Source organism: Falco cherrug, chromosome 1 (genome assembly GCF_023634085.1).
Source record: "Falco cherrug isolate bFalChe1 chromosome 1, bFalChe1.pri, whole genome shotgun sequence".
NCBI classification, from domain to species: domain Eukaryota; kingdom Metazoa; phylum Chordata; class Aves; order Falconiformes; family Falconidae; genus Falco; species Falco cherrug.
The window spans coordinates 106,429,951-106,457,827 of NC_073697.1; the positions used below are offsets into that span (position 1 = coordinate 106,429,951).

At 40.8% G+C, this 27,877-nt stretch overlaps 1 protein-coding gene across 1 annotated transcript; it reads left to right on the forward strand.

Moving 5' to 3' along the window:
* The first annotated feature begins 1,909 nt into the window (after positions 1-1,909).
* Positions 1,910-24,420, forward strand: TAF15 (TATA-box binding protein associated factor 15). The gene is made up of 16 exons (XM_055715406.1): positions 1,910-2,059; positions 6,072-6,108; positions 7,232-7,280; positions 7,479-7,569; positions 7,648-7,765; positions 10,498-10,781; positions 11,624-11,738; positions 18,557-18,591; positions 19,194-19,226; positions 19,807-19,916; positions 20,462-20,591; positions 21,841-21,930; positions 23,284-23,368; positions 23,458-23,543; positions 23,648-23,750; positions 24,049-24,420. The coding sequence occupies exons 1-16, from the start codon at positions 2,050-2,052 to the stop codon at positions 24,086-24,088; spliced, it is 1,416 nt and encodes a 471-aa protein (XP_055571381.1). The 5' UTR covers positions 1,910-2,049; the 3' UTR covers positions 24,089-24,420.
* The last annotated feature ends 3,457 nt before the right edge of the window (positions 24,421-27,877 follow it).

Sequence of the window (27,877 nt, forward strand, 5' to 3'; positions counted from 1 at the left end):
AACCAGGCTAAACCGGCTGAAATGGCATCAACTGCTGTTTGTCTACGGTGTCATGCATGCACTGGCTGAACGAACCACTGCCTGAAGGGAAGTGGCAGATGGAGGAGTGCTCTGCTATGGAAACACCTTACCCTGAGAAACCCCTGTGTGAGGAAAGGGACATACAGATAAGCAGCGAGAAGCAGGGAGAAAAGAGGCTTTGCTCCAAGGGCAGTGGGATTTTGGGAGGCCCCCAGCAGCGAGTGGAACAGCAACATGGCAGAAAAGCTACCCTGCCACCAGCTCCTCCTCCAGACAAGACCCCAGTTGCTGGCCACTGGTTCACATCTAATGAGAGAACCATGAGGTCTCATCTGCACAGGAAGAACCAGAAGCAGCACACCTTCCCACACTCCCTCTGATTTTACAAAGTGGGGAAAGACTTTGAAGCAGCTGGGATCTCTTCCAGCTGAGGGGGCTGAGCACAGGGTTTAGGAGCTGACATCTTTTTCCCATCCCAGCTTCAAAGTTTTTGATTGGGACCAATGGGAGAGCACAGCACAGATCTATCAGAGGGCAAAGAGACATGTGAGCTTGTTTCTTTATGTCAATTCATGCCTTTTTACATTTATGAGGATCCTTCAACCCCTGAGGAATGTAAAGGCACTGAGAGGCTCTATGCACAGCAAAAGATACCCCTACCTTGCTTGCCCTGGCCTACAGAGCATTGTTTGGGATCCGCCCTAATCCTGACTGCGCATTGCAAAGGCAGCCTTTGTCAGAGGTCCCAGTTTGCTGCAGACATGGGAAGGCTAATGGTGCGGGAGAAGATGTTGCAGCTGGAAGAGTTGACATTTTTCAAGCAGAAATGGGAAGATGGGCAGAGAGCTCAATCCCTTTTTTTAAACTATTTTAGTCACTGTTTGTTTCACAGAAACTTATCTTAGGCTGTGACAGTAGGATTTGCCTCCCGCTCCTACGCCCAGGGGGGAAGGAAGCAGCCCAACTTATTTGCAAATCTGCTCAATCTGTTCAGTTGAAACCAGAGAATACTCTTCAGTGCTTTTTAAAATTAAAACAACAACAAACCACAGGGTAAAACCTTGCAGTACTTGCTGTTTCCCCAGCTGATGCATGTGCAGACTGTCACTAGATGGAAAGTGTGCAACTGTTAACTTTCGCCCTCCAACTCTCACAAGAAGGCATCTTGATCTTAAGCAAGAAATATGACTGCTAAAACCCAATCAATTGAAATAATCAATATTGGTTTTGCTGTCGTTTCGGTTCATTCGTCGTTAATCCTCCTTTCTGAGGCAATGTCTAGTTTCATAGAAGTGGCTCCTAAGAGCCCTTTTCTTAGAAAGCCATTCTCCAAGTCAATATTTGGCTTTTAAAGATAGTCAGAAACCCTGGCAATCCTGTTCTGCTATGGGTTGGTTTGTTTTTGGTTTTTTTTTTACTTTAGCACCCAGATTTTGGATGTTTTCTTAAACTCCATCTCAGCACCTCACTTCTTTTCCTGGCTGCGCACACCCCAAGTGTGGTGAGGACATTCCCCCTCCAGGCTGCTGTGAAGTTTGGCATGGTGAATTCTGTTTTGGAAAGCCTGAAACCCTCTCCACCCCAAACGGTGATGCACAAGGGGGGTGCTGACAGGGAACTGGGGACCCGCCCGCCTTTCCGCACTAGCGGCCCCCCCAGTTCCCTCTCAGCACCGTGACCGTGCTCTGTGTATTTATTAATTAAAATAATCTATTCCCCGCCTCCCTACACAGCCTTATCCAACCCAACCCGCCCTTACAGCGCCGAGCACCCGCCACACGCCCCCCTCCCTCTGGTACAATCCATCTTCCCCCCCTCCGACCGCGGTAACTTGGTACGGTCCTTCTCCTCCCCCCTCACTTCCCCAGGCGAGTGGTAGGCGCCGCGCACGCTGATTGGCTGCCGGGCCCCGCAGTCCGCGCGAGCTGCGGGTGCCTCAGTGTGCGCGCGGCTGGCGCGGCGCTCGGGTCTCTCGTTCTTTCTCTCTCTTCCCCGCTTCTTCCCTTAGCCCGGCCAGCGGCCGCCGCCATGGCTTCGGGTAGGTAATTCCAAACCCGGGAGGCTGAGGGAGGCGTCGGTGGAGGCTACCGCTTCCTATCGTCAAGCGCGGGTGGTGGGCGCGGGAAGGTGGGCGAGCGCCATGTGGCGCAGGGGGAAAAGGCCGCGGCCATGTTACGGGGGAGGCGCGGCCCTTCCCCCCCTCACGCCGCTCCCCCCCTCCCTTTTCTCTCCGGTTACCGGCCACTCCGCGCTCCCTGCCGGCGGAGAGGGGGAGGGGAGCCACGCCCCCACCGATGGGCCCCTGTGGGGCACGCCCCCTTTCTCTTGAGCCCACGCCCCCTCCCCGGGGAGTGCCGGGCCTCTCGGTCCCGCCCCTTTCGGGCGGGGGCGTGGTCAGCTAGGACACGCCCCGTGTGTCGCAGTGGGCTGGGGGGCGTGGGGGCAGAATCCCATCGGGGTCGCCCGCTTGGATCCTGCATGGGGTGTAGGCCCCCCCACTCCGTGTGTGGGTTCCCCCCTTTGAGTTGGTGGGAGACGTGGACCCCATTTTGGTTCGTGCTCCCCTTCTTGGGTCACGGTCGTTCCCCCGTGTGGGCCCTGCCTTTGGGTTGTGTGTGCCCCCCTGGTGTGAGGTGCGGACCCACCTTTCAGTCATGCTGCTCCCCAGCGCGTGGTGTGTGTGCTCCTCCTTTGGGTCAACACCCCTGTGGAATGCAAACACCCCCTCCCTTGGGCTGTACCCTCCCTGCCCCCAACATGGGACCCACCTTTGTGTCCCAGTATCTTCTGCATCTGCTCTGCATTGTGTTCTAGCAGCCCCCCTCCCCTGCCGAGGGCCCCAGCACAGTGGAGGGAGTAGCTTCGTAAGCCCCTGCTGTGGGCTAAGAAATGCACTGGCTGTAATTCTTTCCCAATGGAAGCCTTTAGGAGAGCATGGAGACAGTATGTTTGCTGTCCCAGGTGACTTAACGCTGCCCAGATTCTCCTGGGGCTTCTGGGAGCATGTTGTGTTGCTGCTTCTTCATCCTATTTGAGCTGAAAATGTTTTGGTCCCACCTGCACTGATGCCCTGGGAAGCTGTGGGGTAGGTGTTGTACCCCAGAATGGGAGATGGAATTCCAGGGCTCTAAGTGCTACGTGGAGCAAGCCATGTTTAGTTAGGGCTGAGCCATTTTAGTATTGTCTTATGTTACATGTATGAATGATAGAGAATAAAAACAAAATAAAGCAAGATATATTAAAGGAACCCCTTAATGCAAGGCATAGTTCTTTACTGTGAGAAGAAAACATGTACTGTTTCTTTGTACAGTACCAAAAGTACTGTAAAATGAGTTCAGACCATGAATTCTTCTAAATATTATTAATAAAGTTTGGCAGTAAAACTAAAACCACTTTTGTCCCAGACCTCAAGTAAGTACTAGTCAAGCACCTGTCTCCTCTGTTTTTAACTCTGTGGTGATGCTCAAACAGGAGATTGTTTTTCTGTTGAGAATATTACGGAAGCAATACTGCTTCTTTATATGAATTAACTTTGTATGAGATGTACGCAGCAGATTCTTCTATCTTAAGGGGAATACGCTTCCTGAGCAGTGCACGCAGTGACTAGTCTTCCATGCCACACTGCATCCACAGGAAATTTTTCCATAAGCTTTTTAAACATTTGGAAAAAATGTCTGCGTATCCAGGAATTTCCAGAATAGGCTCTCTGTCGTTTCCAAAAATATTTAGACTCTTCTCCCTATTAAGCCCACCAAGGTAAGTTGATCAGAAGTCTGTAGGCTAAGAGGTCCAATAAAGAATGTAGAAAAACGCGTAAGTAAAGGAAACTCAGTTCTGAGTCTGCATATTCATATTTTACAGACTCCTTATCTCATTGCTTTCAACTTTTTCCAAAATTTTGTGGTTTGGCAGAAGTTCGTAAGGGAGAAGCTAAAGACTTTAAAAGCAGTCCTTCAATTTATAGCTAATTACATCCTTACTCAAGAACTCTTTCTGATACAACCGTTGATATTCTTTGCTTTAATTAGCAGCATTAATGACTTAGAAACTTTGGAGTTAAACTGTAGTTTAAAAATGTGGTTACCTATTTAGTAGTAATCTTTGAGATCATTTCAATGAAAATAATGTAAAAATTTGACCTTTGTCTCATTAAAAACAATAAAGACGCTTGAGTTGAGCTTTTTATGTTTTTTTTAATTGCTTTTTATTATGAAAAGGCAATGGAATATTTATGTAGCGGTGCAAAAGGAGGAGAATGTTTCACATGAGTGGAACTGCTTTACGGGATGTGTGAAACAAAATATTTTATCTCATCTTAGCTTTTGCTAAAGATTGCTCTTGCAGAGTATGAAATTTGATGCTTTGTGTTGCTTTGAGGAGATACTTTACCATTAAAAATGCTGCTTTGTGTCTGAATAGCTTAGATGGTATGCTCATCTTGGAAGCATATACGCATGTGTTTAAGTATATGTGTAAGTACTGGCAGGATTGGATTTAAAACCAGATGAAGGAAATATAGTGAACAGACTTTCAGCAATTTGATGAGTGTTTTGATTGGAAAATGGTTATAGTTGTTCATAGTTTATGACATTTACCCTGCATGGTGATTAATTCTTGGTTTCATTTTTTTAGTCAGCTCTAGGTATAGAGGTGAGAGAGAGAGCGTGGGGGAAAGACTGAAATCAGGGATGAAAACAGGGAAGTTCCTGATAGTTTTTATTAGACCACAGCACCACAATATTTTTACAGATTCTTGACATGATTTGAAAGGAACAGAGAAATTGCAGGGCTGTTACTCAGAGTGACAGTACTGGTGAGGCTGGGAGAGAAAGGAAAGTGTTTGGGTTTTGACAAGAAGGTGGGAATTCAAAGCAAAAATGTCAAGAGGAATTGGGACTCGTGCGTAGAAGGTGAGATCGTCAGAGTCCATGCAGTTACGGAGTTGGTAGGGTGTAGAGCAGCTGGTGGTGTGTGGGTATCTCTGAAGAGCTGAAGCCTGCTGATGACAATCTGGATTCTGAAGGGCCTGAGGTTGGTGGAGCAACGCGCGTGTTGTGTTCTGTGGGTCTGCATCCCTTACCTGCAGCAGGCTGGGGAAGTTAAAGCGGTAGGAATGTGTTTTCCCCTGCATAGTAAGAGCTTTTAACATGTCAAAATTAGCAGTAGACAAGGAAATCCATCATTGCGCAATTAGCAAGATAAAATAAAAACTAAATCAGTAAAGACAAAGCCACCTTATTTAAGAACTGAATTCCAGCCAGCAGGTAGTGTTTTTCTTAACGTTGATAGCTTTTACAAATTAGGTGCTGTACTTTAAATAAAAGTCAAACTATTACAGTGAAATATTTTTCTTTCAACTTGAGGTCATACTTTGAAATCTGTATTCTTCCAATGTGTTTCAAGAATAAATTTCCTTGATAACTGATGGTTACATTAAATGGAAATAATATTCATAATACCTGCCTGGATGACTTGTGTAAATTAATTTATTCTTGCATGGTTTGAGCTATCTGTAATGTTCCTCCTTTTCCAGTATGAGAGAAGGGAAGTGTTGTGGTTCCTCCATCTGTGATTTTACATCTAATTCTGCCTTGTCTGTGCCCTTTTACGGGGCACAGCTTTCTTATGGCATCTTAAAAAGGGGTTCAGTAGGACTGACCTACTTAGCTTTGCCTGATTAATTAAGCTGCTGCATTCTGTTCATTGATGGTGGTGCTGTATTCGATAGCCATTAAAGGGGTTGTACAGTTCTGAATATTTGAAGAGGTGCCTTGAAAATGGAATGCAGGGCCTTCAAAAAAGGAAATTCAAAGTGGCTATACCTGTGTTGTGTCCCCTGTGCCCCGCATGTCTGTGCTCCGGTTCTCCCAGTCTTAGCATTTTCGGTATTGTTAATAAGGAGGAAGCTGTCTCATTCCACAGGGAAAATAGTTGTGTTATCCAGTGTACTTGAACCTTTCTCCCTTTCCCCAAATTTCTTCCTCTTGTAGTAAGCAGAGGAATAAATTGTGAATTGGAAGTTCTCAATATGACTCTACTTCTTTTTCTAGATTCTGGAAGCTACAGTCAGTCCGGGGGCCAGCAGAGGTATGTGTGGGTTTTCTTGCTGTTAGCGGTTGTATCTGCAAAATAAAAGGCCATTTAGTATTCCCAGCATGATGTTAGAATCTTTGGGCATGATAAGAGTGTTTATGTTGAGTTGTGGGTGCAGAAAGCTTGCTGCCCTGGGCCTTTATTAAACTATCTTACAAAACAGGAAAAAAAATTTATATTCCTGAAGAGAAGACAATAAGCAGGTTTAAATTGGAGTGACATCTTTTAAAATAGTAAGAACTTTTGAAATGTCGTGAATATAGAGAAATATTTTTCATGTGACTGCCTTAAGCTTGTTGCTAAGATTTTAGTCAAAGGTTATACAAAGGTAAAGATGACAGTCCATATAGATGTAAAATTTTATTTTTCCATTTTATTTTCCTGTTGGAGGGAAGATTTTATTAAAACCCTCTGATAACTGTTCATAATTGTGAAATTTAAGAGCCAGTTCATAAAATGCTGTGAGTTTTAGGGAGGGTGTTTTGTTAAATCAGTGAAATAAAAGTTTTTTTATGGATGTATGAAAATCACAGCTAGTACTGACTCTGCTGCTGAAAGTTATGAGGTTCTATGCATATAGCACTGCATGAGCTTGAGTTTATATCTGAGTCTGATGTGAGTTTCAGCACATGGCTCTTCTGTCAGTTCACGAAGTTTTAAAGTGGCAGAGTAACGAGTAAGTATAACCTAAAGCTGGTGCAGTATTTGATGGTGATGTTATTGTTGAATAGTCCAACAAATACCAAATTGACAGTAATAGATTAAAATTAACTTTGTAAAAATATGCTGAAAAACTTCAGATGCCTTGGTTTCACATGATAGCATTTTCTGTGATTCTGAAGAATCTGTCAAACTACAGTGAGCCCAACTTTCATGTACTTTAAATTATTACTTGAAACGACAGAACTTAAAATAAGCTTTTTCTGGCTTCTGACAGTCAGCTATAGTAACCATTAATTTATTGCTGCAGTTCTGATATGCCTGCAGCTGCAGTACTCGGATTAAACACCTATTCTGGATTGAAAAGAAACTTAAAATAACACAAAAAATACCTTTAACTTCCCAATCCATGTGGTGGGCATTGTAAGCATTTACTAAATGCATTTTTCTCTTACAGCTATTCTTCCTATGGCAATCAGAGCAGTCAAAATTATGGACAAACACAGGTAAGCTGGAAAAAAACGTTGTGTCTTTCAAAACGGATGTTCTTGAGTGAAAATAATTGTTCCTGGTTGACTGTATCTGGGCCAGGAGGAAGTCCATTCTCAGCTGCGCTTGACATTTGCAGTCATGTCTGGCGAAGGAAAGCTGCAATTACCTGCTGTGGAAGTTACACTTATTTGAGTACGTTTTTGAAATTACAGGGATATTCTGGTTATGGGCAGAGTGGAGACAGTTCCTCCTACGGACAGAACTATGGAAGCTATCATGGGAACTATGGACAAAATCAAACAGGTTTGGCTAGCTTGTTATATTCATTGGCAGTAATTAAAAGGTGAATATTTACTAAAAATTTTCTTCCTCAATTTCCAGGTTATGGACAAGATTCCCAGGGATACGATGATGAATCCAGTTATGAAAATCAGAATCAGAGCTCATACAACCAGCAATCTTATGGCAGTCAGGGGCAGCAGAAAGGGTCATCTAGAGGGTAAGGAAGCAGAGATTAACGGTATCTGTTTAAAGTACTGCCTAGTAGCTGTACGTTCTTAACTAATAGCTAAACAAATTTCCTGCTATCATTGCTAAAAAAGGACCAACGTAAGAAAATCCATGTTCTTCAGACATTTTTAATGCCTGAAAGAACAGGAGGTAAAGGAGGAATAATATTTCTTTATATGATAGATGCAGTTTTGAAGTCAGGCTGTGCGAGGAGATAAACTTTAGAAAGTCTTTGGATAGTGACTACAGTAATGAAGGGTGCACTTAGTAGAGAATATTTTGATGAGGGAAAAGATGTATTGAGTACTCCAATCACATTCTTTTGTATAAACTTACACTACTCTTTTATTAACTTCAAATAAGCTGTTAGCAAGGAAGTTCTTAGCTGTCCTTAGACTTGCAGACTTATCTGAGAGTGCCTTTATTTGGTGAAAGAAGAAGAAAGAACTGAGAAATGTCTTAAGAAATTTTTTTTTTTCCTAACTAAGTAGGGTTCTCAAAACATTGTATTTTTGTATCCTTATCAATAACTTAAATGCACGTATGCATACTGCACTCTGGTTTGGTACTTCATGCTGTTGCAAATGTATTTTACTTGTTAAGTGATCTACTCAAATTGGTTTCAGGAGGATTAATCATGCAACTTTGAAAGTATGTTGGAAAATGCAACCCAACTTCCCATAACAACTTAGAAGGCCACTTGGTGCTAGAATACCTTCATTATCTAGTTTACAAGCTTTGTGCGTACACCCCAAGGTTACTGCTGACATTAGATCTTCATCGAGGATCCTGTGACCTCTTCAAAATACACTGTCCTGTACTAAACATCTTTCTGTGTCCAAGGTCCAAATATTGTTGTATTTTTTTGCAAGCTGATAAAATATTCTGGATTTCAGCAAGCCTGTACTTGGTTTCTCTTTTCGTAGCCATTACTACAAAACATCTTAATATAAACAAGCAAAGTCTTTTATCTGTCAGCAGTAGGTGCCGTGACTCAGAGTGTCCTTTTCACATCCCTTATGAAGGCCAGTACATGGTTAAGTTTTGCTTTGCTTTGTTTTCTGAGCATTTTTAAGAGCTGTACAAAGGAACAGGACTAGGCAGTAATGTAGTTCTTAACTCTGTAGACATCCAGTGGGAAAAAAAAAATGCAGTAGAGCATAGATTGTCCAACAAGCTGGTTTTGATTTAGACAATGTAAAAAAAGACATTGGAGGGAAACTTCTCCATGTGTGATTGTAACGAGTAAGGGGAGACAGACATTAAATGATAGCAGCTTTGAAGAGGATGGCCACAAAATTGTAGCTCTTGCATCTTAGGGGGAGGCAGGAAGGAAAACGAGCAAACAGTGGATGTTCTCAATGATGCTGTCTTCATTGATGATGATGCAAAGGCTAAAGTGGAGCTTATTTTTTTTAAGTGAAGATATTAACAAAAAATCTTTGCAAGCTCTTTGTCTCTTGGATTAATTACCTTCAAGCTAAGGTCTAGGTTAGAACTGAGAGCGAGCAGATCAGATGGTATTTACACTATTGGGATATTTTGAGATTGGTTGGACCCAAGTGACTTTACATCTTAGAGTGCTTTGAAAAGCTGGTGGAAACTTTCTGTAGGCTCTTAGATTTGTTTGTTTTTCTGAGACATTTTGGCTAGCAAGTCAGACTGCCAAAGACTGGAGCCTGGCAAATGTTAGTGCCTCATCTTTTGAAAAACGGTGGAAGCAGGGAGGAGGAAGAGAAGAGAGAGGGTGGCAGAGGTCAGTGATTAATTTCAGTTACTGAAAATACAATACAGTTGAGTCACAGTTAAGTACCTGGGGGAAAACAAAGGTATGAGTAACAGCCAGTGTTTCCTGGATGCAATTTCTTTCTCATAAATCTGTATAATGTCTTGCTGTGAAAGAGTAACCCAACTGGAACTAGTCTCTGGTGTATCTAGATTTCCAAAATACTGTTGTTTCTACCTTGGATACTGATGTAGCCTAGGGAAATACAGCTTAGGTGAGATTTTCTTGTGGTTGTTACAAAGTTGTTATTAGCCAGAGAAGAGTTAAAACTCCCTCTTCAAATGTATCGCTACATTATGTTGGGAGTATCTTAGATGCCATATTGGTCGATGTTTCTGATGAAAGTGGGTGGGATAGTATATGTAGATGGCACTAAAGTGAGAAGAACTGCAAGTATGTTAGAGGACATCACAAGAGTTAGAAAAGTTCTTGGCCAGATGGTAGAACCCAGGAAAATATAGGTTGCAATTCAGTGGAAGGAAAAGTTTTGGGAATTTTTTTTTTTTGTAGGGGGCAAATATCAGCAGCACAATACAACACGAGCAGCAGGTATCTTCCCTGCAATTCTGTAGAGAAGGGTTTGCCATTTAGCAGGACACGGACTAGCCATCAGCTGATGTCATGCTCCTGGGGAGAAGGGGGAAGGCAGGCGTACTGAGATACGTAAAGGGAGTGATGCTCTTAAATCACATTTACAGTGGAAACTGAGGGTATCTTGAAAGCAATGGTAACTTACAGTTTTCTGCCTTGCTTTTATAGGAAGCCATATATATCCCAACAGAGATGAAACAGAGTATTTTCATATCTGTATAACAGAAATGATTGGGAGGTAACTGTGACTAGGAAATTTTAGCAATGTCGTGAATTTTCAGCCATTATTTTGCTCTCTATTTTGTGAACATTTGGCTATTAATACAAATTCTGTTTATTTTAAGTGGAAGAGGCTCTTATGAACAAAAATCAAACTATGGTCAGCACCAAAGCTCTTATGACCAGCAGTCAAGCTATGGACAAAACCAAGACTCTTATGACCAGCAGTCAAGCTCATATGACCAGCAGTCGGGCTATGGCCACCAGGGCTCATATGACCAGCAGTCGGGCTATGGCCACCAGAGCTCGTATGACCAAAAGTCAGGCTATAACCAGCACCAAAGCTCATATGGCCATTCTCAGCAATCCTACCAGTCTCAGAAGGGAAGCTATAGCCACAACAGCCAAGGTAAAATTCACAGGTTGAATTGAATATTGGCTAATAAGATTGAGCAGAAGCACTGTGAAATGGTTGGATTGTCTTTCACAGACAGTTGATTTGATGAATAGTTAAAGCTTTTTTTCCATGTTTATATTCTTGGGGAATGTTTTATTTGTTAAGACTTATCAAAACATTATGCCAAGATGAAAAAGTTTGGGGCCCCAAAACTGTTGCATTTGCGTTTGTTGGAGACAGCCTTGCAGAGTCCATGTCCCTGAATTCTGCAAATTCTGGATGGAATTTTCTTCGTAAGCTATTTTGAATACTCTTCCTGCATGAGGGCGACACATCTTGATCAGTCATGAAGAGCTTTTGCACTTCACATTCCAGCTTTACGCTGTGTAGGTGAATTCTGAGATAGAAGGGAATGAGAAGTTTAAGATCAACCCTTTTTTGCAGTAACTTCACACCAGTGGCACAACCCACTCTCTTTATCCTTGTTCTGTCTTCAGTGATGTCTCTTGCAAACTGGGAAGGCTATGTGGAAGTAGGATGAAAAGTGTATTTTAGATAATGTGTTTAATGTTTGGAAAATTGAGTGTAATTAAAGTACAGAGTGTTTACATTCTGAGATACCTCGTGGCCCTGGAAGCCAAGTGAGATAACTGGAACAAAATCAAACTTTGCTCACTGTCTTTGTGGCATAGATAATGTAAGAGAGATTTAGGAGTTGATGCTTTCCAGATTTAAATGGCAGGCTTGGGGGGAGGAGGGGGGACACATAAAAATTGTATGGTGGGAATTTTCACTGCACTGCAGTTTGAACTACAACTTCCTCATGTTTTATTTTGCTTTACTCGTTCCTCCAGATGATCGTCGTGAAAAGAGTAGGTATGGAGAAGATAATAGAGGATATGGCGGGTCACAGGGAGGAGGTAGAGGGGGATATGACATGGATGGAAGAGGTCATATGTCTGGATATAGGTAAGTGATCTCATTCCAGTGCCTGCAGTTCCTTACCCTGGTTTCTTATTATTTAGCTGTTTTAAATTTTTGTTTACTATATGTCTATTCCTAATGTGGTTCAGATTTAGATTTCCAATAATGGAAATTTTCTAAAATTAAACCTTTCTGCACTGCACAGAAATGCATTCTGCCTAGGAAAAGCTTTTAGGTTCAGTTAGATTGAGACCAAGCATTTGATTGCTGTGACACACAGCTGCATTTTATTTACACGAGTTGCAATACAAAATGTGCCTGAGCCCATCCCTTGAAATAAGATATTTTAAAACCTGTAAAAAATTGTTTTCAGTGACAAAGAAACCAACAGCCAGGGATTGAGAAAGTTTTAAAAATTCATAGTTAAGGTATTTAGCAGGGAAGTATTTTGACTTTACAGTGACAGATCATCACACTAAGGTTGGCTAATTATCTTTCTGCTTCCTAAATAATTTGGGAATAATTTAGTAATAACAGTACTTGTTCTTTACTGGTTTTTGCCATTTTAAACTTCTAGTAAAATACTGGTTTTATTATTGGTTCAGCTGTCAGTCTAAACACACTTATTTTAGGTAGATTTTAAATACTAACAATACTGTTACCCCTTCTGCCATTGCCTTAGGCCCTGTTCCTGTTAAGACAAATTATGCACGTATTGAATTTTGCAGGTGATTTCATGCATAGGTCTGAGAGATTGGGACTTTTGCTTTAAATCCTATTGAGTTAGGCCTGATGACATTATTTATTAATAAGCTATCACAGCTGGCTACCTTGGATATAGTTCTGTGAAATGGTTGGGGGTGTAGGGTGCTCATTGGTGCAGGGTAAGAACGTTGAAGCTTCCAGTGAGTTTTGAGGTGCTGCTTGTCAGCAGCGCTTGCCCTTTAACAGGCTGAACGTTCTGGGGTACTGCTAGAACTCCAGATGAAAAACTCTATAATTATACAATGCTGTTTGTTTGAACTGATTTAAATTAAATAAAATGATCTAACGATATGTTAATACTGTTATCTTTTAAAACATTTCTTTCTAAACTGTATTTAAAATTTGCCTGTTTCTAAGGTCATCCCAAATTATACCTTATGGCTTGCTGTTTTGATGACGTAGGTGGACCCTATCTCTCTTAATTAGGTGTGGTTAGTTATTTTATATTAGTTTGCTGGGGTTTTATATAATAGAAACCTAACTAGCAAAGTCACTTCTAAGTTAATTTTGAGTTAAAACTGAACAATTTTTTTTAAAACCAGCTTTGCTGTGTGGATGAGGGTTTTCCATATTCCTGTGGTAAAATCTGGGGTTTTAAAAACATTTGTTTATAGATGAGCCCTTTCCAATAAGAGGAATGAATGTGAGCTTCAAAAAACTGACTTTTGGTTGATCTTATCACTTTGAAACAAACTTCTGTCTTTGCAAGATAAAGCAAGATAAATTAATGTCTGTGAAAATAAAGCCTCTTCCCATATTTTTCCAAAATGTAAGAAAAATTCTGTTCTCACATCCATGTAGATAATAGTACTTCAGTGGACTCAAAAGCCAAGACAAGGAAAAAAGTGCAGGTGACTGGAGAAGTGGGAGAAAAGACAGCAAAGTGGGAAGGCATTGATTAGGAAGTCTGCTTTTATTAAGTGATGCAGTCTTTAATGCCGTTTGCAGTGAAATTTTTCTGGAACTACAGTGTCATGTATGTTTGTTCAGTCTGTTTGCATAATTGTGATGGAGGATGCTGCTTCTGACATACCTATTTTACCAAAGTCATGCTTATTAGAAAGGTGTAAAAAGATAAATTAAATAACAAACTGTATAGTCAAGGGGAAAATAACTTCTAGTAATGTAATAAATTGTGTTTAGTCCTGTAAAAATGTGGGGGTTTAGGGTAGTGTTTTGGGTTTATTTCCTTGGGTTTCTCTTTCTGTTATTATTTTCTTCCCTTCCCTAAAAGCAGCTTTTGTAGGAATGTCAAGTCTATCTCCAGTCACTAGTTACCATTTTGTTTTTTACTTCGATCACATTTTAATGTTTAACATTAAATGATGGAGATTCCATAGCCATCAGGAAATAATCTTACCTATGCAGATACTTGTACTGCTGTAATAATGTAGGCTTTGACTTTTATAGTGGTTAGAAAATGTGTAAATTATCAACACCCAAAAAAAATTGTTCCTTGACATTACAAAAAAAGTTAATAGCTAACTTGAGATCATAGCGAATGAATCTCTTGTGTTAGCTGGTAATAAAAATGTCGTCTCGACTGGCATTTGAATGCAGAGAGAACTTGTTGCAGCTTATTGTTTGTGGGCAAGAGCTTTACCAGTCATTAGTGTTCTTACAGCTGTATCCTAACCTACTCTGTAGTGCTGGGCCATCAGCGCATCCTCTTTACAAGCATCATCACTGACTCGCTGCTGTCCTTGCGATACAGTCACTTTGGCTGCAACATCAGTTCTGTCTCAAGATTCTCGGAGTTGCATTGGCCTGTGTAAACCTTATCCTGCACCTAAGACCTCTCGGAGCAGACTGCAAGTGCAAAAAATTATTCCGGAATACTTGGGGCAAAATCAAATGAGCTTTTTTTTTAATTTTGAGAGCTTTCATTTCTTTGAATAACCTATTACAAAAGTACTTCAAAACATAGTTGGTAATGCTCAGGGATAAATTGTTATTCTGAAAACCAGAATGACTTGAATACATACTGGAATGAATGCTTTCAGCACTCATTTTTCTTTTGTGCCTGTGCAAAGTCACGCAGCTCTGAGAAGAAAATATCTTTAGAAATTACGGTTCAGGTTCCCTAGCTGATGTTATTATGGTAGAGAACAATTATTTTTATATGCATCAGATGTTCATTTTTTAATCTTAGTAATTTAGGGTTTCAAATTTGTTCTTCAGATACATTTTTAATGGTCTTGAATTCCATCTTTTGGGATTTTAGTAGAATTTTTCCCTCCTTTCATATTGAAACCTCAAAAATTGATGATTTCACTAATTTGTGTGCTGGCTCAGAAGCAATTTTTTTTTTTTTTTTTTTTTTTTTATTTTAAGCCCATAGTGGAATAGTCTCATGTTTGAGCTCTTTTGATTAGAAAGCAGGTACACCAGGTCTTGAGAATCCAGAGTTTTACTCTTAAGTTACTCTTCCAAGTTTCCTTGTAGAATTAGTCCTTTTGTTAAGAGTCCTCATCTGAAAAAGAAGGAATTAATTGCTTAATATGATTGTGGAGCCATATTGTTTTGGTTAAACACGTGAATGGGAAATACCGTAGGAACACAAAGCAGGTTTGTTTTCTTTCACCTTGGGGAAGGCCATTCAGCAGTCGGGTGGGCATACCTGTGACACTGCCCTTCTTGTAGTGTCTGGAGATGAAGTGGGAGCAGTTTTGCCTTTGAATCTGCTTGTGCATTCTGTGTTGGTGGAACTATATAGGTGCAGTTTAGAAAAGGATTTACCATTGCGTTAGGATTTGTCATAAAAATCCTAACTTTGCTCAGCACAGGTGGTTACCCCCCGCCTTGTGCCGATTTGATGCTGATGTAAATCAAAGTTACCTCTGCAGCTTAATTGCTATTACAAGTGGGAATTAGCTCATTGTGATATAAAGGAACTACAGCTTGGTGCAAATGTGTTTTACAACAGTGCCACAGTTTGTGTTCAGAGTTAATATTTTAACTTGTAATATATATATGCTAGAGCTTAACCTTATATAGACTTTGGAAAAACATGAACAGAGGTGATAAATATAGGCAGAAAAAAGCGCCATCTGTCAGTGACTTTATCGGTGCACTAAGCATTCCTTTCTCGTTTGTAAAAATACATTCTTATGTATAACTCCCACACGCTTGGTGAGACAGATACATGTTGGAGGCTGAAATTTGGTTCCTGGATTCTTAGTGCTGCTTCTGCCAACGTTGGATAGCTTTTTAAAAATACCTTTCTTGTATCTGTAGTGGTGAGCTCTTCCTGTAGCTGTGGTTTAAATTAAAGCTGAAGTAAGCAATGTTCAGGTGGACTCCATTTACAGTCAAGTAGGTGATGTTTAAATATATGACTTGAGTATAGGAGAAAAGAACATCTGATGACGTTTCTTTCATAGCAGTAAGTTTTTGTCACTATGAATGGTGCCTCGGATCCATTCTGGCTGCTTGCAGTTCAGTCTCTATTTTATTGGTTTTGTGGGTGGCATTGCTGGATTTTAGGTACCTGTTCATGATTCTAACATAGGAAGCTAATACTCCAAACTCCATCTGGTCACCCATCTATTTGGTCTGCATGCAAGACTGGTAAAGGAGTAGAATGTGAAAACACTGTGGGAATTAATTCAGTTATTGAAATTGAGACTTGAATTTTGGGTGTCAGTGAGGGGTAGACCTGAGACTGTGGCATCAGCTGCTTGCAACCAGTTTTTGGTTTTGACTTGCTGCCGCATGTCTGCACGCCTCCTGGGGATCTTGGGTAGCTTTGCCCAGCAATCTCAGGAAGGTAATACATTGCAGCTTTATAAATCACGTATGAAATGTGACTTAAAAATGGAGGAATTCATCTATCGTCGACGTATCTGTCACTGAATTGATGCAGATTTTTGTTGGGTTGATCATGTGAGACTGGGCGGAAGGTAACATGCTGAAGTGTAGTTGGGCAGAAACACATTTCTACAGACATTCATTAAAAATCATGGATTGTACTTGCTAGTATGGGGCACAGAATTACTATATCACAGACTTAGGCATTTGACTATGACTTCCTTTACATTTTATATATCCAGCTCTATCACTTCTCAGAATTGTGGTGCGCACGATTTTTTTACCCCAGTATCTTAGCGAAGTCCTCACTCACTTTCTGTAAAATCCTAGCGGTGTTGATCACAAAATTACTTTTTGTATGTTTTTTGATTGTTGGGTTTTTCTGATTTGTCTTTGCTACTATATACTTTGAAATTGGAAAACATAGATGTTCTGGATAATGCTGTCCTGATGAATTGGGACCATTACCTAGGGTCAGGAAACTTCGATAATGTTTCCATGTCTGATGTATTCAATCTTATCCTAGAAGAGCAGGCATCCTGCTGGAAACTATTGTGTCATAATGAAGGGTGGTTTCTTTTTTTTTAGCTGAAGTGAATTGGAGGTGGCAGAAAGGTATTTACACTAAATCTTATGATCACCATTGCACTTGTGTCATCAGTCCTTGAAAATAGCCAGCCTTGAATAAAGACCAGCTCTGGTGCATGTAACATTCATTCATTTTACCTCTTTAATGAGCAGAATGTATTGCTTGTGAGTAAATGCCACTGCAATTTAGCATTTGGATTTTTTTTCTGTGGAGAAGCAGTTTAAAATCTGCAGCAAAAATTTATTCTAAGAAAAAGTCCCAGTAGAAGTGATAGTCTCTCATGACAAATATCTAATGCTCCTTATGCATACTGTGATGAAATGTCACTCTCCCTTCAAAGAATGTCTCTCAATCCAGTTTTGGTAATGCTTATTGAAACCTTATCTTGTTTTTTTGTTTGTCCCTCACTTATGGCAGATTTTCTCTCATAAATATTAAGGAAGTACCTTCCATTCATGACTTTGCATTTGCTGTAGCAGAAGACAGATATACAGAGTGCAGAAGAAGTTGCTCCCTGATTTAATTTCATTGCCTTTTTCTGGGGTGCTTCTGTCCCGTGTTTGGACTCTGATGTGTTGATAGATAGGTTGAACTAAATCCTGGAGTGACTTCTGGTTGTAAAGCGCATTGGTGAAGGGTCTACTCATGCACAACAGTTCCAGAGTCTGGAGGTAGCCCTCTCTATCAGGGTTTGAACTTACACTGCCTTTATCTTAGCTGCTGAGTGTGAAAGCTGTCAGGATTAGGTGAACCTGCTTAATTTTCAGGTGGCAGCTGCATCCCCCGCGCAGAGGGCAAGCAGGCAGTTGTACGTGGCAGTATGGGACACTCCTTGTGACATGTGGTTATTGACTGTCTAAAAAAATCCAGTGGTTGTGTTTTTCCTGAAGGCTTTGAACATTGATTATATTGTGTTCATAACATGGATGCAATTAAAAATGCTGATGTGAAAAATCCTACAAGTACGAACATTTACGTTGAAAAGAGCGAGGGTTTATTTTCATGCACATAATTGGCAGCGTAACATCCTGTTTAAAATCCCCTTCTAACCTTTGAAAGTTGATGTGTGTCATCTCTTAACTTGGTCTACATTTTGTGCCACAGGTTTCAGAATGAATGAAATAAAACTTCACGGCCTCTGCTTTTGAAGCTCACATACACACACCTTCTCTGTAATGTCAAGTGCTAATAGTACAGTAGGTCCCCACAGGCCCTTTCTCAGAGAATGGCTGATAATGCTAATTTGTCCCCAGTATATAAATGCTTAACAATGGAGGTTAATTAACTTCAGCTCTCCTTCCTTCTAGGAAAGTAGCAATTATTCCAAAGGAGCAATTAAATCTACAATTAAAGCCCATTAACCTTCATTAAAATAATGCTTCTATTTTAAAACCCAGTTTTTAGTAGCAGTCATTTTGGCTTATGGGATGGGAGAAAGTATTGAAATAACAACATGTGTATGGGTTAGTTTAAAATACTCTTCAGGGCTTCTCTTCTCCAGTGCAGCACCCTGTGAGATTATTCACTTTCATGTAATTTAATCTTTGAACGTGAATGAGTAGTGAGGAGAACGTAGAGATGGTGCTTTAGCTGCCAGACAGTAACTCTCAACTTGTGATCAGTTAACTGTAGATTGAGCCTTGGGCTCAGCACATAGAGACTTAAGGAAGAAATCATTTCTTCAATTTTTCCTCTGCAGTGGTGGTGACCGTGGTGGCTTCAAAAATTACGGTGGTAAGTGCCGAGTATCCAAAAATGTTTCAGTGGAAATTCTTTATAAATCTAAAAGCCACCAATATCTTGTTACTATCTAGTAGAAACGTTATAGAGTTTTGGTGAGGCTGGTGTGTTCATGAGTTTTTAATAGCCAAACTTTTAGCAATAAACTGGATTTCTACTTTGTCAAATTGCATGAAAGAATTTGTGGAGACAGTGACGTTCACCGGATATTTTTTTCTTTTCTGTTTTTAATTTTTATTACAAATACTACTTAGGTACTAGAGGTAAAAAAAAAAAAAAAAAAAAAGGAAATGGTAAACTGCTTGGTGATCTGACAACCAGCATTTTCAAGATAACACCAGCATAGCATCAGTGTGGCAACTGCCACATGCTGCAAGTTAAAGAACACGTTAACGTCCTACAGACATCTTCTGTTGAACGTTTTAATCTAAATATTCTCTAAATCTCTGTTAATGTTTTAGATCTTAGATGCCTTGCATACATACTTTAAATATTTTCTTGTCTCTAAAAAAGTCACTTGAAAATGTTTTGCTAAAAATAGTCTTTTTTTCTTTTTTTTTTCTTTTTTTTTTTTTAAAAAAAAACTTGTTTCATAGGTCAGAGGGATTATGGACCGAGATCAGATGCTGGTAAGAAGACAAGCAGTGGGTGGGAGTGTATTGTAGCTTTTAGGTCATGGCTTTTAAAATGCATTTTTTGAAAGATGGATGTGGCTGCAATTCCCATGGCTCAAAATAAATTTAGCTAAAGCTTGTCTTTCTTGAAAGAAATATTTTTTATTAAAGTGCATGCAAATTTGTGGATGTTTTTTTCATGCAGCAAATAAGAATTTGCTGATAAACTTTGAACCTGCTTGAGCAAAGCAACTGCTTTCACTGCTGTAACACTTCTGAGAAACTCGTGTTATTTAAAACATACGCTGCTTTGGTGGGTTTGGATGTCTGAGCTGCATGGACAAGTTGAGTGTGTGGTAGACGGCTGGTCAGCTGTTGAATGTATTCCATCTCTAATGTACCGCAGCATCTGAAGGTGCTGTGCATGCTTTTTTGAAGTTGATGGTGTTAATTTCAAAATTATGGTCTGTGCTCAACTTTTTGTTTTATGCAAGATGTCTTTGGGATTTACGGGTCTGCTCCTGGGCTTGAGCTTAAAATGTGCCTCCTGTTGTTACCACAAAACGCATGGTAAATGTAGCTTACTCTTCCATAGATTCAGAGTCTGACAACTCTGATAACAACACTATCTTTGTGCAAGGACTTGGAGAGGATGTTTCAACAGATCAAGTGGCAGACTATTTCAAACAAATTGGCATTATAAAGGTATGTGAAATGAGGAATCATTGGTAAGACGGAAGAGAACTTGCCGAGCTAGTGTATTGGAAGTGTACTGGTATCATTCAAGGCAGATGCTTGCTCTGACTCCCCAGCATTTGTAGATAATATTTTTATCTGGGTTCCCAGATGACAGATCATTTGTAATCTGGCAGCGCTAGCACCTTTTTTCTAGTGATATCTAGATTGCTTCATATCTCTTCTTTAGTCTTTATAACCCTTAACACTGACACTCTATCTGTTGTACCACCCTCATACTTCAGCAAGTATGCTTCTGTGTTCTATGGCTTTTTTTCTGTTTCTGCAATTCTAAATTAGGGCTTCTGCACCTGACCTCATTTTTTGTTAAAACTGGGCCCATCATTACCTCATGGAGTAGAGCCAGGCATTATCCTTCGGTCAAAAGCATCTGTTTCTGCAGGCTAGCTCTGAGAGAATCTTCTTTCTGATGATACTTAGCCGTTAACAGTTTATGCTTTGAATTGACTTTACCGGTATTTCCCCTATGCCAAGCGTACAACCTTTCTTTTCAGACCAACAAAAAGACTGGCAAACCTATGATAAATCTTTATACAGATAAGGATACTGGCAAACCAAAGGGAGAAGCAACGGTATCTTTTGATGACCCTCCTTCTGCTAAAGCAGCGATTGACTGGTTTGACGGTGGGTGCAAGTACCTGTTCTTTTGGTTATTTATGAATTTTAACAAGCAGTGGAAAAGGCAAATTAATAACCTTACGGGGAAGCCCATGCTGCTTTTTGTATGGCTTTTGTTTTTTGGTTTGTCTTTTTTCACACACACCCCCACACCATGGTATCTTGTATGTGTCTACTGGTTTTCTGTCATTTGACCAAAATGTCATTGAGACCAAAAATGTGTAATCAAACTGTGTTAGGGTTTGCTGCTGTACCTCGGTCATCCCTACACAAAGTGTAAGAGGTGGGGTTCATGTCTTGAACATAACTTCTTGTTCAGACCCATATTGCCGTAATCTGTGTTAGCAGCCAGAGGGATTTCCTACAGTGTTAGTATTGATATTATTGGTGTTGTAGTAACATTTTTAGGGTTTGGCAGTGGTTGTGGCAATCTTGTGCCAGGTGCTTTCTTCTTCACTGCGTATATACAAGGTTTATAAATCAGTGGGTTCAGTGGAGAAAGAAAGCAGATCCTAGAAATACATTGATCTAAAAGTTTTTGAACTTGCTGCAGCAAACAGTGATACTCTTGCAGCAGTAAACTTGAGCTGGAGCAGAAAGTGCCTGCTCCTGTGACCTTGTATATTTGCAGAACTTTGGTAATATTGGGCAGAAACAAAAGGACGCACTCTGCATCTGCTATGAAATGGTAGTGTGTAAAAAATCTGGCATGGCGTGCTATTTGGTTTGTATTTTGCTAATAAAATACAAGTGACTTGTTGAGGAGCAACATGCAAATATGACTCCATTAGGCACACATGCGGTCCTGTTTGTTCTGTGATGAACCTTGTAGCTATGAAGAACTGAGACTTTATACGTAAAAAGTTCATGTTTTTCACTTGAGAGTATTTGATTTTTTTGCTGGCTGTTGAATTGTACCAAAGCCTTGTTGCCTGGCTTGGGGGTAGAACAGAGTTCTAACATCTGAACTATTTATCCATTAGTGTGGCCAAAAATCTTTTAAATGTTTTTATGTGTCTAGTTTAATTGCAATTTTCAGATTGCATTTAAACTAAGAGAAATATCTGTGGGTTTATGGAGAACCGAGCAAACAGATCAGCATTTGCTATGTCACATTTGGACCAGTGCTTTCAAAAATAAGAGGCTTACTGCAGCCTCCCTGTGTCTTAAGAGCTTTTTGTTCAGTCTGTTCTTCTGAACTTGCTGGTGTGTTGTTGGGAGCTGTATAGATCTTTCTCTTACTCTTTTTCCACAGGAAAAGAATTCAATGGCAATGTTATCAAAGTCTCTTTTGCAACTAGGCGGCCTGAATTCATGAGAGGAGGTGGAGGTGGCGGACGTCGAGGTGGGACTAAAATCTGTAGAATCCTTGTTTTTGCGTAGTTAGATGTTTTTTAACAGTTACCAGTTTATAAAAGAGAAGTTGACTTTGAAGCAGTGATTCGTCAAAGTATATGGGCCTTTGGAATTCTGCCATGAAAGAGAGTAATAAGGATTGAACCAAGTTAAGTAAACTGAAATCTGTAATCTCCTTTGCACAGCACAGAATTTATGCTTTCCTTTTGAACTGGAAAGTTTCCAGATCGTGTCTGAGCATTGTGTTTAAAGAGGTAGCATAACAATGATGTTGAGGCTGTACAGGTTCCACATGGATAGGTGTGAATTCTCAGTATTTGTTTATTACCTCAAAGCCTCAAGATACTCTGATATTTCCAGATGGTATCAAGCAGGGTAAATTATTCAACAGCTACTGAGTTAGAGCAGCAGTTGGATGTCTGACTCCTTTAATTAAAAAGATGTTAAATGTCCCTGATTCTTTGCATAATACAGTTTTGTCCGTAATCTGCTGGATATTAATTACCGTTTTACAGGAAGCATGCTTTGTGCCGTGACTGTCAACAAATTCTAGTTCTTAAACCAGGCAGTTTTGTAGGCTGATAAAGTGTTTCTTCAAAAACTTTAAACTTCAATTGGTATAAAAGTTCTTAATCTTTGAAGTAGAAAGCAAGAACTGCATTGTCCCTGTGCTTGTCAGATGTATTCTGGCATTAATCCAGACATTATTTTTTTTTTTGTTAAATTTTTGTTCTGTGACATAAGTCTGGCCATATGTGATATCGTTAAATCTGTATGAAATTTTATTAATTGCACATACTGGGTTTATATTTATCCATTGGCAATTCAAGCAGATCAAGTTTCCTTTTACTGCTCAAAAAGAATTTCTAAAAAACATATGGTGGAGCAAATTTTTCTGGCCACCATGTGCTATCCTTGCTTCTTACTTTCCCCCATCTGCCCAAGTTATAAATCTGTCCGTACAAACATGTGTATTTCAGCTATGCAGATACATTAACTTCAAGATATCAAATGCTGTTGAGATTTGGCGGTGGCTGAACCTTCTGTTGTCATTTGCCCAAGTCTTCTAGCTAGCAGTTAATCAGCTAGGAAATGCTGAATTCTGTGGTGGTATGATTTTATTTATTTATTTTTTTTGTCATTGGCACTACCTGCTTCTTTCAGGGTTCCTAATACGGTTTCAGAGGCTTGCCTAGTGGGGATATATTTACATTAAACACTTCATCCTTCCACCTGAAAAGTCTGTCTGTCACTTGGGTTCTGAAGCTGGTGACACTCCTTTAATAATTGTTTCTCTTAAACACTTCCCCACCTTTTATTCTTATTCTAATTTTGTCTACAGGTTCACGAGGTGGATATGGAAGAGGTGGGGGCTTCCAGGGTAGAAGTGGGGAACCCAAAAATGGTGATTGGGTTTGTCCTAACCCGTAAGTGTCATCTTAATCGGGCAGTGGGGTTTCATGTATGCTCTCTGAGTTTCTTAGCAGCTTAGTCTGGGAATCCTTGTCTCTTCTAGGGCCTGTGGTAATATGAACTTCGCTCGCAGGAATTCCTGCAACCAGTGTGGTGAGCCCAGACCAGAAGATTCACGTCCATCAGGAGGTGTGTAAAAACACCTGCATCTCTTCTGAAGTGTTACAATTGTTAATGTCATTTGCAGCTTTTTGAAAAACCTGGCTGACGTATCGGTTTATGTTTTCCTCCAGATTTTCGTGGGAGAGGTGGCTATGGAGGAGAAAGAGGCTATCGAGGACGTGGTGGCAGAGGTGGAGATCGGGGAGGTGGCTATGGTGGTAAAATGGGAGGAAGGTAAGCAATTGCTTTGTCCTTGCTTGATTGTGGAGCATACGGACTGTGGAATTGATAGGAATTGTGGGAAAGGCGGTGTTTATCTGTGCACACACAACTGTGCTGTGAAAATATTAACTACTGATAGCTCGTTCCGGAGAAAATAAGTCAGTTTGCTTGTTGAGTGTGGTTTGTGAGCATTTTTGGATAAGGCTATGTAAACATAGAATACGCAGAAGTTGGCGTAGGGATGTTTGACTGAAGGGACTGTTTATTATTTGCTTAAGGGATTCCTTATAACTTCTTGTTTCTCTTTCAGAAACGATTTCAGAAATGATCAACGCAACAGACCATACTGAAGACCACTGTGAATGTTTTGTTTGTCTTCTTGATACGTTTGATAGTGAAATTGCCAGAGTTTTGCCTGCCGCTTCACCCATGGCCTCTTTGGATAGTGGGATTGAGTGAAACTAGATTTTTATTTTGGTGGGAGGGACTGGGGTGGTTTGGGAGGATTTTTTTTAAGCAAGACATTGAAATTTAATCTTGATTTCAACATTCTCCTCTTTTCTTCCCCCACCCGTACCTTTTCAACAGGCCCTAAGGAGGAAAAGGACAAACTGTAAAATATTGCCAAAAGATGAAGTGTTTTGTAATACAACAATAAATGCTGATTGTTTTATTTGTGAAATCTTGCTGTTTCACAATTACTTCAGTTGCGTGCATTTCCTTACATAGATCATACCACATGAAGACAGGAAATGAGTAGTAAATTAACTAAAAAGTTTGAAATTGCACTGCTGCTTTGACCCTAGCTATGTGCATTTGCTAAAACCTGCAGTTAAGTCAGTGGTAAGCCTACTTGCTATCTGTGCCCTCTGTCCCAGACTTGCAGACTTGTCCCCTGCTCCTTTCTTACTTCCTTCAGAGACCGAAGTCCTGTGTTGCCTGCACTTCTTGCTACACATGCTTTGGTGTGCCCAGCAACCTTCCTGAGGAGCAGGCAGATGGCAGTGTGTTCTCGTGCTGCCGAGGATCATATTGTGGCCAGGCCAGGCCAGCTCAAAAACCAAGGTGGGATGGCTTTAAAAAAAAAAGTAATTTGCTATAGATTGCTGTACCTTTTAATTGCTGCTTTTGACATGTGAGTGATGGTGAACAGGCGGTGTGTGCACCTGTTTAATCTTTGCGATAAGGTGCAGGTGAGGTTCAGTAGACACATTGTAAGTATTTGGGATTCAGCACTGCAGCCAAGGTTTGAAGGCTTGGGGTTAATTAGCGTTTGGGGTTGATTATCACTCCTTGGACTAGGTCACTGCACACTGCGGAGGTCAGTTGGGAATCCGTGAGAAGCCACAGTCAGCTTGTGTATGGTGCTACCTCTTTATCACAAGCTTTTAAGAGAGAACATCTGTTTTTCCAGTACTCCAGAGGGCAAAATACTATAAATGCAAGTTCTCAGGGTCTGTAGTTACAATCTTGATAAATGGGTGTACAGCTGCGCTATATCAATGGTCTCTCACAAAAAAAATGAACAGAAATAGCAGAAATAGCTTTTGTTAATGTTTGCATGCCAGCTCCCTAGCTTGGTGTACATGCGTGGTCATGGCAGGTTCAAATCAGCAACTACCCATAGCTTGTAAGTTTTTGGTTTGTTGTTATTACAACTACACTGTACCTTTTGAAGGTTTCTCCTGGAAGGCGTGGAAACTGGCACTGCACTGTCAAAAAAGGCATTTGTCGCAAATTGCAGACAGCTTGTTCCTCTTAAAACAGTGGAATTTGTGTATATGTGTATTAGTGACACTATAAAATTTAATGTATGGGTGAGGCTTTAAAAAGGCAACTTGTAGACAAGCAAACCAACAGATTCTGAATTTATTTAAGGTTTAATATGTGAGGCCTGATACTGCTAAGCTGATTCTGTCAAAAATGAGCCAGGCTGGAAGAGTCAGAGTGATTATTGTGTTTAAGCTAGTGTGACGATTTTTAGCAAAGCAGGCTAGAGGGTGCTCTTGCATGTGGCTGTGTGGCAGCTCGGAGGGAGTGGTGGCTGCTGGATGGGGTGACAGGAAAGCAGCGATAAACAGCTCAGAACAGAAGGGGATGTGTCACTGCCTGAGGTTTCTTCCCCCACACAGCTGCGCTGGCATGTCGCACTGTGAAATGCCTCCTTGGGCTGCACCTTGAGCCCCCAAAGCTGTGCAGGGCGAGTTAGGGGCGGCCGAGCTGAGCAAAGCCCGGCTGCGCCAAGGTGGGTGCGATGTCACCTCCCCTGGTCCCACGAGTTCCCTGGTGGGGCTCCCGCTTTTTCCCCCCTGGGGAAAGGAGTGGTGGTTGGGAAAGCTGGTACTTTCCATGTTGAGAGCAACAGTTCTTGTTCCCTTTAATGCTGACTCAACTTCCAACCCTGCTTTCTCCCCCAGGCTATAAGAGCATTATATCTTTAAACAGTCACTACCCAGCTGGATTACTAAGTACACCAGTATTCAAGTAAGCCAGGAAACTGCTGGAGCTGTCACCACCTTCATGGCTTTTCCAGCCTGGCAACGATGCCAAACGTTTGTTTTGGTTTATGTTCCATTCTGCGTTGGGGCAAAACAGAACCTGTGTCCTTACATGTTTAAGACATAAAGAAATCTTCTTCACCAGCTGTTTTTTGCAGAAAACTGGCAGACCAGACAGAGGCAAGGTGGTACTAGTTTGATGACGCGTGTGGTTTGTAGTTGCTTTTGGCACAGAGAGTGAAATTAATTTAGAGAGGCCTGGGAAGTGATGTTTTGTAAAAGATACAAGCCCAGGTGACAGTTTTAACTACATCATTGCCCTGCAACTGTTTCTTCTAAGTCCTTAAGCACTGCGGGTTCTCTCCACAGCTGCCTGAAGTTCTGCAGGATAAGGCTTAATGAGGTTAAAAGTGAAAAGTGTCAAGGTGAGAAAAAAATTTGCTAACTAGCATATTAAGTATTGAATTAATTTTAGCTCTTCCTGACATGGTAACACGTGCTGTTGACTTCTTGCGCTCTGGTTAAGCAGGCTGCCCATTTAAATACAGGGCCTGACAGCCATGCTAGGAATGTTACTGCATTTAGTTAGGTTAAACTTACTGCATTTAGTTAGATTAAACAGAGTAGGTTGCATATTGAAGTGAGCACTGCTGGTACTGTGACTTGCTGCTCCTGTTTCTAGGGTTTTACTGGTGCTACTATGCAAATAAAATGCTTTACTAATGGTCAGCACTCCTCATAAGAAGACTCGGGGTTTTACACGTACTAGAATTGCTGTGTTTTGTGTGTGTTATTTTTTAAGCAGGTGAGGAAGGTGGCTGTTGACAATCTTTCACTTTTAATGGACCAACAGCTGAATCAAAAATAAAAGGTGCATTACACAAAGTCTACTTCAGTAGGCACTCTGTGAGAGTTTGGTGGGACTTCATACACAAAATTGCAAACTAAGGAGAGAGAGGACTGCAGATATATTGGGAGGTGGAAAACCGAGAGAGACTGTCCCAGCAGAAGGAGCAGTTTGGGTTGTCTGAGCTGAGAACAGCTATCCTCTGCTTCCTGCGTGTCTCTATGATCTATCCTTCAATATGTTTTCTAAGTGGCTAGATTTTAGTTTTGGAAATGAGTCCTGCATGGAATGCTGGTGGTTTATTTATAAAAACACATCTAGCACTTGCCAAGCTCCACAATGACTTTATGGAGAAAAGGGTAACAGAGGGATGCTGGTGTAGAAGTGGCGTGTGATCCTTACAGGGCTGAAATGCGACGATAATAGCTAAACAAATTAAGAGACGGCTAAATAGTTTCCGTGCTGGCTCTATGCAGCCAAACCCACCTCACCCCAAGAAGTAATGCAACTTAATAAGTTGCTCAAATACCACAGTCCTAGAGGGAGATAGGGAAGTAGTGACTGAAGCCAACAGCTCGAGTCTTTGGGCTTTGAGGCCAGGATTCAGCCACTGGTGCTTTGCCTCATCTAGAAATGATCATTCCCATTTCCAAGGTAACAAAGAGCTCGCGTGACCTTGTCCCCATAGATGATGTTGCTAATGCCACTGTAATAAAACAGCTTTACAAGCAATTTCTACAATGCAGCTGTCAGAAAGTTGCAAAAGGGCTTAAAATCCCACTTTGCGTACTGCT

Coding starts and splice junctions, on each gene's coding strand:
- TAF15 (XM_055715406.1), top strand. Junction 7,281..7,478: donor AAAATTATGGACAAACACAG/GTAAGCTGGAAA, acceptor TTGAAATTACAG/GGATATTCTGGTTATGGGCA. Junction 21,931..23,283: donor TGGAGGTGGCGGACGTCGAG/GTGGGACTAAAA, acceptor TTTTGTCTACAG/GTTCACGAGGTGGATATGGA.